Source organism: Mizuhopecten yessoensis, unplaced genomic scaffold (genome assembly GCF_002113885.1).
Source record: "Mizuhopecten yessoensis strain PY_sf001 unplaced genomic scaffold, ASM211388v2 scaffold9737, whole genome shotgun sequence".
NCBI lineage: Eukaryota > Metazoa > Mollusca > Bivalvia > Pectinida > Pectinidae > Mizuhopecten > Mizuhopecten yessoensis.
Genome location: NW_018408197.1, coordinates 83,195 through 95,437, shown reverse-complemented (window position 1 = coordinate 95,437; position 12,243 = coordinate 83,195). Strand labels below are relative to the sequence as shown.

Here is a 12,243-nt window from a genome sequence, read left to right as displayed (position 1 = left end):
AACAGTAATGGAATTCACTAGTCCGGCCAGAACAGTAATGGAATTCACTAGTCCGGCCAGAACAGTAATGGAATTCACTAGTCCGGCCAGAACAGTAATGGAATTCACTAGTCCGGCCAGAACAGTAATGGAATTCACTAGTCCGGCCAGAACAGTAATGGAATTCACTAGTCCGGCCAGAACAGTAATGGAATTCACTAGTCCGGCCAGAACAGTAATGGAAGTTCAAAACAAGAGATGACCAGACCACATTGTACAAGGAGTCTCCACAACTTTCACCTGGGTATTAAACATAAGTAATTATACACTTAATGACAGTATTAGTAAAACCTGCTACCCCTTTTATTTGGAAGTAGACTAGTCCTATAGAGTACCCTGCTACCCCTTTTATTTGGAGGTAGACTAGTCCTAGAGAGTATCCTGCTACCCCTTTTATTTGGAGGTAGACTAGTCCTAATAGAGTACAAGTAAACTGCTCTGGAGCTGTTAAGCTTTCAATCCACCAAGATGATAATGATATTACGAAGTTTAAGGATCCTTACCCCACCGCCTAAGACTGTAACAAGGCAGTACAGTGTCTCGTACTCTGGCATTCATTTCTGACAGGTTTTTGACGACTCATGCAGTTCTTAGCAATGTGTTTATTTACCATACAGCAACTGTAACACATACCCTTCTCCTGCACGAACGTTTTTCGTTAATCTATTGGTTTTCTTTGGAAGGCTTTACAATTGTTGAGTGGACAGATCAGGAGAACTGTGTCTTTTGAGCTCACTTCTGTCTTACGCACGGAAATGGATCCTGTTCTATAGGGTGATCTCAGTGGGTTCTTACTCTTTCCTGGCGTGCAAGCGGCTTTACCTTCTGGTTTAGATGAATGATCAAAGCTTGGGTCATTTGCTCTGATGGCGTGATCGCCAATAAAGTCAACAAATACACTGAATGGGGGATACATCACACTCTTCATTCTCTTATGATGACTAGCATGCTCAGCTTTGTGACAACTGAATTGACTCCGGTCAATGAATCATACGACGACATGAGGGTTTTGTATGTATCCTACTCCTAATGATAGATAGGATTTTTGCTAGTAGGTCTGCATGTTCATAGAGACACTTCAGGTTAGTGTTGGGTATTTTGGGTAATGATGCAAGCTTCTGTCTGAGCGACAATTCAGCTAGTTCGGGGGATCCATACCGCTGCTTAAGTCGAGTCCATATCTTGGTCAAAGCAAGGTTTGGGTTAGTAGCATTGGCAATATGCAAGCTCTCAGCATGACGTCGTGATTCCCGTCCAAGGTATTTGACTAACAGGTCTATTTCCTCATCAGCACTGAGGTTCAAGTCCTCAGAGATATTACTGAAGGAGGCCTCCCATGTGAGGTATGCTTCTGCTTTGTCGTTGATGCTGGAGATCCCACTTCATAAGAAACTTACTAAGATCTGACCGAGTGCTGTTTTCCTGAATAGTGTCCTTAATTGATTGGGAGCACTTCTGGTACTTTGATATTGTTTGTCCAACAGGTGTAGGATTGTGTAGCTGAGTGTTGGGCTCTGTCTCCCCTTTGTTACAGGTATGATGAGCATTGCCATTTTCATCAATAATATTCTGAGGGTCTTGCATTCCAGGAGGGGAGTCGGCAAACAAATCCGGAGGAGGGAGGTCACTAAGGATAAACCCTGGGGCCTGAGGTCGCAGTTCAGGTTAAAGGTGTGTATCATGCGGGATATCGTTAAATGGACTTACACTGGGTTCCTCCTTACTCCTCAGGGTTATGTTTAGGCCGGGACTCTGGGCATGATGGAATGGTTTAGGCTGGGTAGGTACATGTGGGATATCGTTAAATGGACTAACACTGGGTTCCTCCTTACTGCTCAGGGTTATGTTTAGGCCGGGACTCTGGGCATGATGGAATGGTTTAGGCTGGGTAGGTACATGTGGGGTATCGTTAAATGGACTTACACTGGGTACTTCCTTACTCCTCAGGGTTATGTTTAGGCCAGGACTCTGGGCATGATGGAATGGTTTAGGCTGGGTAGGTACATGACTGTCAAGAAATAGCTAGACCTTACTGATGAGGAGAGCTCTTTAGCATGGACATTAAAGCCTCTTTCTCTGCAAATAAAAGCACCATGACATAAATTCACTTGGGCAAGTGAGCTAAAACTGGATATCCTTAACAGAAGATGTAGGTTCACTCAATAGGGTATCAAAGTGATTTCTCATCTGTAAAAGGCCTGTCATATGTTTCTGGTGGTTATAGTTTCGTATAATTCCTTGCCTCCGCCCGTAAGATTTCTAACCCTGGTTTCCTTAAAATCTTGACTTACCGGTGGGTCTTCCATCTTTCTGATCGTTTCCGTTCTGTTTGCTGATGATGGCAGGGTTTCGCTGTGCAGTAACAACCAACAAGTAGGTGTAGTCGATCAATTAATGCCGTCACTGTCTTGTGATGAGACAGAGTGAAAACTGAAATACAAACAAAACATGTGACAATTAGGCCAAATAAAAAAATATTATGTTTCCGCTAACCCTACCTTAGATTTGTGTGTCTTCCCTGAATTTTAGTAACATTTGCTGATATGCATTGTTTAAGTCATAACTCTGGCTCTATATGAGCCAAAATTCCCAAAATTAAAAAAAAAAAACACAAAAGATGATAGCAGATACACAAGCAATTTTTCTTTTGGCCTTACAGTGGTAAATTTCTGTACAACAAATCAATATTTTAAACTTATGCAAGAATTACCAGATTTGCAAGTTATTACTGTCTTTTACATTGAAATCACTCATAAAAACCTATAACTTTTGTATCAGAAAATATGGGTAAGATGTTCCATGATGTTGCTGGTTCATTTTTCTGCCAGAAAGTTTTCATGTGTTTTTAAAATGAGAATCAGAGGTCGCAATATCTAAAAAGTCCAGAATTTATAAGAATAGAACCGAAACGAAAAAAGTCCTGAAACTGAGAGGGCACAGAACATAAGATTTTTTTATTTGATTTCAGAGCTTGAATTTTGTTATGGAAACCAGCTGACCTTTTGATTATAGTAAACAATGAGAACATCACAGATATTATTCTAAAATGCTACAGAAGTGAAGTTCAAATTCACTTTTTCTTGGAATCCACTGGTGACGTTTTTGCCCTAAGTCCCATGCCTTCACACTTAAGTTTTGTTTTGCCCTAACTATATATATTTAAAACTATAAAAAATCATGTTAAATGTTGTTAATGATTAAAAACTTTCTGTGTTTCAATTTCACAAATAAGTGTGTAAAGGGAAGCACTTCAGTGTGTTGAAATCCGGTCGACCATGTATAACAACAAGACTATAAGGCTCACTTTAAATGTGACTGTTTACACACAACGAAACAGTCTAGAAAAAGTATTTCAGTGAGAAACAACTTTGCAAATATGACTATAGACCTTCCTAGCCAGCACCCAGATATCGGGCCGACATTGGGCCGATATAGGAGTCCATATAGGCCCAGTGTCGGTTTTAACGGCGGGCCGACATCGGGCCAGCTTCCATTTGCAACACCTTTTGATGTCGGCCCGATATCGGCCCGATGTCTATCCGACGTATATCCAACCTAAAAACCATATTACTCCCAGTATTTGGACAACCTATAGCTATGTATGTTGGCCCGACGTTGTCCCAACATTGGCCCGATATAAATCTGCAGTCCTCCATATCGGCCCAGTGTCTGTTCTAAGTACGGGCCGACATCGGACCAGCTTCCATTTGCAACACGTTTTGATGTCAGTCCAATATCGGCAAGTATATCGGCCCAATGTCTATCCGACGTCTTTCCAACATGAAAACCATGTTCCTCCCAGTATCTGGACAGCATGTGTATGTTGGTCCGATGTTTTCCCGACATTAGCCCGATGTCAATCTGCAGTCTTTCAGTACCGATACATTAAACTTAATTATAACCATAGTTTTGAAGTTTGAAATCATCCGTAGTCTTAACAAGTTTGTAGCGTGTTAACTAGTTTTTTTCATTTATTACATATTGTTTCTATATATACATGCATACTTATAAATCGAAGAAAAAACAGCAATATATGAAAACATGAAAATATTAACATTAATATATAATATAACTAATCAAGCCGTTCTCAGTTGGTTATCGCTATGCCATCACTAATTCCGTTAAGAACTGTTTAACTTTCCTCACAGCATCTGAAATAAATAGAAGTGATTGTTAGTGTTATAAAATAAATTCATATATATACTATATATACATATACTACATATTCTACATTAGTATTCTTTGTGAGATATAAAATAAACAAAAAAAAGAAGGCATTGACGTTTTTAGGTACAATGTATTTATCTGATTGAGTGAAATCAAATATAAATTTGGTAGACATTATCCTCATTTAAAGTTTAAAGTGAGTTGAATGACTACCATGTTGCAGCCGCCATCTTTGTATAGACAACAGCATCAGCACTGCAAGGTAAGATAATCGGTAACTTTAACACCATTCGTGGCAAATGAATGAAAATCTAGAAAGTCTGGATGATTCTGAGTTTAAGCATAGTTATATTTTGAGTACTCACGATCTATTTAGTCTAAAATACGTAATATCCGCCGAGTCAAGTTGGACAGTCCCTCGCTAGTGGTGACCTGCCGTCTGCTTTTGGCGATATTCATTCCAACGTTTATGAATGTTCATGTGGTCATTTTACAAATGTAGACAGTCATGAAAGACTTTATTTACTAGTATCAGTGTGTAAAAGACAATAAGAAGGATATAATATGTGCATTTGTAGTGTGCACTACATTAACAAATTATTAAATAGTTCTGCGCAGAAATGAGTGAAGCGGTTACATATCCTCAAGTAAAAGTAGCATAATCTCTAAACCAAAGTCTACATTTCCTTACATGGAGATTGGAGGCATTTGGAAGCAAGTTTGGAGGCGCGAAGTCTTTAAAAGGCCGCCGCCTTCCTCATTTCGTCAGCATGAACCGCTGGTATCGGCGGGTATTCTTACACCGTAGCTTTATCTAGGTCCTCAAGGCATTATAGGTAAATTGTTAAGTTCAAATATAGTGAAGAAAATAATTTAGCATTATTTTCCATTAATTGTCATTATTTAATAGTCAAAGCTAGCTTAGCTAATACTCTGAGACTAGTGTTCTCATAGTATTAGAGGGACTGATTACTCATATCATTCCCTGTAAATCTCTATTAATTATCATTAATAATCGTTACTAATTAAGTCACTGCTAATTGCTCATTGTTTCTATTAACATTTCCAACTAGATTACCAAATACTTTGAATTTAAGATTCTCATAGTAATTATTTTATTAAATACCTAAGTTGTTCACTGTTTATAATTGTTACTAACTTAAACTCATAACCCCACTTGTTATTGAATATATTGGTTTCTTTATAGTTAAACAAAGTTGTTATTACATGATAATACATAGTTCATAGAGTGGAGACTGGAATTATTCATAGAGAGAGTGAAATCACCTGTACACAACATTAATACTTATTTGAATATTAAAAGTATATCTATTGAAATTTATTGGTGCCTTGAGTTATTTATTAAAACTGGTGCTAGTACCAGACAAAGGACATGACCTATTGACCTGAGACTGTCTGGAGGAGCTAACAAAGAGATGACTGGTTGTACCAGACAAAGGACATGACCTATTGACCTGAGACTGTCTGGAGGAGCTAACAAAGAGATGACTGGTTGTACCAGACAAAGGACATGACCTATTGACCTGAGACTGTCTGGAGGAGCTAACAAAGAGATGACTGGTTGTACCAGACAAAGGACATGACCTATTGACATATGCGACATATTTATTTACTGATGCAGTATTTGAAGTGCGTCAAAAGTACGAGAGTATGGTATACAAATGAGGCCACACCTCATTGCCAAAGGACAAAGGCCTTAAGGGTCATTTCCTGCCGCATCGAGGATTTTGAATTAGTTGTGATATTTGTTATCTGGAATAAACGAAGTATTGAAATATCAAATATCCAATTCATTCAACGACTGGTTTAGGAGATATGACATTACAAAGAGAGACATAAACCCGCACTTTCATGATAAAATGCATGAATATCGTCTGCTGTGTGTTATTTGGTTGAAAATTGACCATTTTGAAGGAAATTAAGTAAACACTCTTCAATTTTTGAAAGCCTTCGCATGCAACAAACAATATAAAATTTGACATGCTTAAACATTGTCAAACCAGTATTCATTCATGAAAAAGAATTTTTGTTTGTCACGTGCGCAGGCCTTCATTTCTGCATGCTAACTGTCCAAAACACTATATTTCGTCTATTTCTACATAGCAATGCAATTTTGTTGCTATGGTAGGTCATATATACGCATGCGCATTGGAAAAAATGTGCACCAAGAAAGATAGCCCCAATTTACCGATATGATGTTAAGGGCTTTCCACCAACAGTTTACATCTCTACTGTGGTGGGTAAACATCAGCCTTTCTTTGGCATGGCAAACACAACCGATATAGACAAAAACCTATTTCAATTCATCATCCTCATGTACATAATTGACGGGCTATATGACGACTTTTACGGACTACATTCGTATACAACACCGCCCATTGGCTTCATATATTGATCCATTCTTTCTCCGACGTCATTTCGCACTCCGGGAATCCCCCACTACTCAGTCAGCTACTGTAGACTTGCACTGGTTATTATTAGAAGGCCAAATCAGTCGATACAGGGGTGAAAAGCCCGCCAAATTGTTAGTCAACAATTTCTAGTTATAACAGAAATTTGTAAATAAATTCAAGTTGAAATTTTTACTTTTTTTGATGCCAAAAATGACCCATAACGCCCCAAGTCCTTTCCCCCACACCAGCAGCTAAGGGTTAATCCAAATAGCAGGCATACAGCTGGCCATGTGGTAATGACCTGTATCCTGTTAAATGATGATAACCATTGCGTACAAACAAATGAATAAGTTAAATAATAAACTAATTCTTCTTCTTCTTTCTGTACAAGCAACAAAACCCAAATGATTGAGTGTATTTGTTGCTGTGTGAGTTCCGAATAATTATGACATCTTGTAAACTATTAAACAATTAAATAGAGTATCTTTGTTTTTAAATAACAGGGAACCTCAAGTTTACATCAAACAGTTACAACATTACTTGTAAAGGTTGCTAGGGCAACATGACTACACGCTAACAGATATTTTTTCTTTTCAATATGATAAGCAATGATAAGACATTCACCAGTGATAACATTGGATTCTGAAGGGCTGTACCTGATCAAGGTCACCTTGTGTGATTTTAGGGCTGTACCTGATCAAGGTCACCTGTATACAGGACAATCAGTATCCAACTACAGGTGAGACACTGTGACTGTCCCTTCGTCAGGAAAAATGACAGCCACAGGCACAATTCCATTTCAAAACAGTGCCTTTCTTATTCTAGTGCAAACAAGAGGTCCAAAGGACCTTTATCGCTCACCTGGATAATTAAGCAACCATGGGGAAATATTCTCATTGAATATAACACTGCAACTATATGTATTTTTAAAGATTGGCTCTGTCTTGCAGCAACAACGGTCCTCATTGGGTCCCTTTTTTCTGTCCCCATGTAGTGGGGTTGACTTAAAACAGCAATGTCAATTCCCCTTTTGGGCCCGCCCCTCTGCCCAAGGGGGGCCACACCCTCAGTTTATACAAAATTAAGTCACCTTTGCCCAAGGATGCTCTGGAGCAAATTTATACTGCCCAGAACGACTTTAATGACAAGAGGCCCAATGGGCCTGCATCGCTCACCTGGTATTGATCTCACAATTGTAACCTTATATTAAAAGTGGACTAAAATAAAGCTACAGACAATTATATCAGTGTCTCCTGGCTCAAAGTCATTCAAAAGAACCTGTTAAAAGATTTAAACACATTTGACCCCTGTGACCTTGAAAGACAAACAAGGACATTAATTTGAACAATTTTTAAAGCCCTTCATCCCAGAATGCAAATTGCCAAATACAACCATCCTATACCTTTTGTTGATTGAGAAGATGACTATTAAAGAATTAGACACAAATGACAAGATGTGACCTTGAAAGTGTGTCAAGGTCATTCACATGGATAGCTCTTCGTCTGAGCACACTAACTCAGGTTATATATCACCATCCTTGGTATTTTTGTCATTCAGAAGAAGCAATTTTAAGAGACTTAGAAAAAGGAGGAATATGTAGCAGAACTGGACTGGGACGATTGTCGGCTACCAGATGGTAGCTCAATTGATAGAATGTCCCTCTATAGTTCGGAGGGTTCCGGGTTCGAACCCTGGTCTAGCTGTGCATTTTTCCTCTCCAGTGAGTGTTGCACTGTATAATGTATTCACTCACTCACCCGTACCAATCTCATTGAGCAACTGTGATACAATTGTTTTTTTAGTTCTAGGTCTGATGCTATGTCATTTATCAAGACATTTGGGAAAGGCAGATACATTTCTCCTGCGCGGTACCATTCCAAATCCCCAGTTTCACAAACATTCCTCAATTTATAATGGTGACTCCTTAACTTGAAACTTTCAAAAATAAAAGCATTGCTAAATTTGAGCAAAATGATCTTAACTTCCATTAATATCAATCATGTTTTCATATGGAACTAGAGAAAGGGTGAGCGAACTCACAAAGATAAAAATAAAGTGTTTTTTTTAAAAGTACCGAGACTGATTAGCCCGTCAGCTTGAATACGTACTTTCACTTTCGTTTTAGTTTTTTAACATTTTTCATCCTAAAAAATATTTTGAGTTCATTTTTGTCGTCAAAAATGGTGAATTATGATTTCCATCTGTGTTAACTTACTTGTTTACTGTCGAACACACAACTATGATACCTTACCTAGATAGATCTAACAACAGAGTACGTGGAGACGCAGGTCTGCAGGCACTTGTCCTTTCTGCGATCAGTGGTTTAGTTTCGTATTTATTTAAAACTAACACTTGGGTAAATAGGCCTATTGCATTTATCACACACTGGTAAATACATTGATTAATTATAGTATATGTGTTATTTCTATTATTTGTGTTACAAAAATAGCTAGGATTTACTTTACAAAAACCTTTATGCGAAACTACCATTTTGAATTTTACGCCAGTCCATGACATTGACCTCTAAGAAAAGGAAACACCGCATCAACAAACAGCAAGCATGGGTGGTAAAGGAAGTACGCATGTTTTCCCGAAGGATGAACACTGGTCGACTTACAAGATTGATGGCATCAAAGGCCTGGAAGAACACAAAAATAGCCTTGCTCGGGACGGGTTGAAAGATCCGTGGATCAGGTAATCTATACAGTAATGGCCGACGCTGCAATCCGCTGTAGCAGCCGTGACAACATTGTCATTGATTGCACAGGGGCATGGGCCGCTTTACTTGTAATATTAAAAAATAGTGTTCTCCTCTATTAAAAACGCGACCAATGCCCCTGTGGTTAATTGATTGAATATCCTACTAAATGTAATTGTTTTAAGATGCAACACACATTTTTGATAAAACAGCTATTGAATCAAACGTAAAGTCGTTTAACGTTACAGTAGTAGTAGTAATCATATTAATATACGCAGGAGCAGTATGGTCACCATACAAACTGAGATAAGTAGACACACTGGAAGGACGTTGTATCCGCTCCAGATATCAATACTTTTGTGGCAGGTTTTAATTGTAGGATTACGGTCACGACTCGCCTTCTAGCGAGAGGGAATTTCTGCATTAGCTCAGTGGTAGAGCGTCCGACTAGGAACCTGAATATCGAGGGTTCGATCCCTGGTGGAAGCGCACTATTCTCTTTCCTGTTAAGAACAGAATAGATAAATTTTGGCATCTTTGATATACAGATTAATATTTAGTAACATAAATCATTTCTGTAGCCCGAGTTCCTTCTGGCCTTAGCTGACACGAGACTTACACATTTTGACAGATAGATGTCTGGTGGTAAGAGCCAACAACTATATCTAAACGTGGAATTCTCTGACACCATTTGGTATCGGAGAGTTTTGAGGTGCTGACAACAAAAATCTACTATTGACACAAGACATACCTCACATATATTGATAAATGGGTTATTTATTGGTCCAAATCCGCTCATATTATCACCAACAGCTTCTACATTCCGTCGGTAGACGGCTCTCAAGTTTGTTCAAATTAATGACCTTCACCTTTATACAGGGTCGCAGGGATCAAATTTGTCAAAGAAACGTTTACCACTTCTGAACCAAAATACCTAGAGTGATCATAAATGGCCAGTAGCAGGCTGAAAGAAAGGACCATTTAGTTTGTTGACGTGAATAACTTTGATCCATTTTCAAGGATACAAAGGTCAAACATGTAATAACCTTTTAATGACTTCTCAATAAATGATCTTCAGAATGACAAAGGGTTATACCTGGTAGGTAATGATATTGAGTCTGAAGCTTTATATAGTCTGTTTAAGGTCATAGGAGTGTATTGATAAACGGAAATAGGAAGTACATCCCTAGTTGAAAATCCAATGTATGGAGACAATATCACAATTGCCACATATTCTAATGTTAAATAGTAAACTGATGAATATATTGTATGATTATTATTGATAGAACAGAGTGTTCTCTTAATATTAAAGTATTTCAAAGCAATCCAGGCATTAATTCAGTTGTTTTTTATCAATGAGTCACATGTGTCCATTTTTCTGTACTTCAGGAAACCGGCTACCTATTTCACTACTGTGAAGTTTTTCAAAATTCACTCCTTTTTACATAAATTTCCATTTAAAATCCTTTAAATTCTGACAACCTATTTTTTTTTGTGGCAGAATTTTTTCATTACTTCAAAGCAATATAACTACAAAATTTGAGGAAATTCTATTGGGAAATGGTGACACAATCCTATTGCCTTGAATGTATTTGACCTCAGTCCGCTTCTAATGTAACAAGTGTTGATATTAATACTAGGTGAGCCATGCAGGCCAATTAGGCCTCTTGTTTTATTTTAGGAATGAGGTAAGGAGATTCTGAGAAGTTTATAAATAGATGTAAGTGTGAGATAATATATTCCTTTATTTTATTTCAGGAATGAAGTTTGGAGATTCCGAGAAGTTTTGCCCACAAGTAGATTTGGTTATATGCGAGTTATTGGTTACGCAGCGGTAGTTGCCACAGTTATGGTTCTCGTGAGGAATAACGTGGCTCCAAGGGACAAACATAACCAACCTTACCTCTTATAAAAGGAACGAAAGAAAGAGAGATCATTTCCTGGTACCATTGGCTTTTATTTAAGGATTTGAAATACAAATAAAATAACAAGGAATTTGACCTGCTAGAGGTGGGTTACAGCTGTATTCTTTTTGGAAAAAGAATGGGAGATGATTCGTTTACAGAATGGAGACTATTTGTGCAGTTTTATATATACGTACAAAATTGTGTGTATTAGCTAAAAGGATTGAATGGTTGGTGAGAGACAAAGACTAGTGTAAGACAACAGTGTATTATTTGCTGTAGGACGAACCAATGCTCCAGTGGATTGTGACAAACATCGACTCCTCGCACAAAGTTCTGGAATTAGCATGTTTCTTCATGGCAGTTAATGTTACTTCAGATTCTGGATTAAATTATAAATAACAAATAAATTTGTTGTTGTTTTGATTTGAAGTATAATTTCATATACATGTCAAATATTGAAACTGTGGTTACAGGTGCTACAAGTTTAGGCAATCAGGAGCTACATTGTAGTCCAGATTATAGGTTGATGTAACTAAAATGCCATGGGAATGATAAGATGATTTGTAAAAACCACTAAGACATTATTTTTAGAGTTTCTTGGATAAAATGCTTTCAGGTAAGTCTGGTTTGAGCCAATAAACTACCTTGACCCATGTTTAAGTTTAAAAGTCGAAGGTCATCCAAAGATAAAACAAGGTCTTCTTAAGAACAACGAGGCATAGAACTGTCTATATGTGTTTATTAGCTCGCCTTCACCTGGCCCGAAGCTCCCTATGTTTGAGCCTTATGAAATTCACTAATTAAACTTACCTTGACTGACTTCAATGGTCACAAAGCTCAAATATGTTAAAACACTTTTAATGCCTTCATCTGCAGAACCAAAAGGCCTAGAGTCATAATATGTTACTGGTAGATTTCTGAGATAGAGCCTGAAAATTTTGCAAATAATAAAGACCTTGACCCACTTTAAAGGTCACAAAGGTCAAATTTGTTAAAACCAACTTCTAAAGAACCAATA

At 37.8% G+C, this 12,243-nt stretch overlaps 2 protein-coding genes across 2 annotated transcripts in view; one reads left to right on the top strand and one right to left on the bottom strand.

Moving 5' to 3' along the window:
- Positions 1–8,951, bottom strand: part of LOC110458747 (caspase-7-like) — a 21,832-nt gene extending 12,881 nt beyond the window's left edge. The window contains exons 1-2 of the mRNA XM_021510634.1: positions 8,872–8,951; positions 2,331–2,469 (exon numbers count right to left, since the gene is read on the bottom strand). Coding sequence (XP_021366309.1) covers positions 2,331–2,345 — 15 coding nt within the window. The 5' untranslated portion in view covers positions 2,346–2,469; positions 8,872–8,951. The remainder of the gene's footprint in view (positions 1–2,330; positions 2,470–8,871) is intronic.
- A 155-nt stretch (positions 8,952–9,106) lies between these two features.
- LOC110458741 lies at positions 9,107–11,632 on the top strand. Its single transcript, XM_021510629.1, has 2 exons — positions 9,107–9,314; positions 11,077–11,632. The coding sequence occupies exons 1-2, from the start codon at positions 9,181–9,183 to the stop codon at positions 11,228–11,230; spliced, it is 288 nt and encodes a 95-aa protein (XP_021366304.1). The 5' UTR covers positions 9,107–9,180; the 3' UTR covers positions 11,231–11,632.
- The last annotated feature ends 611 nt before the right edge of the window (positions 11,633–12,243 follow it).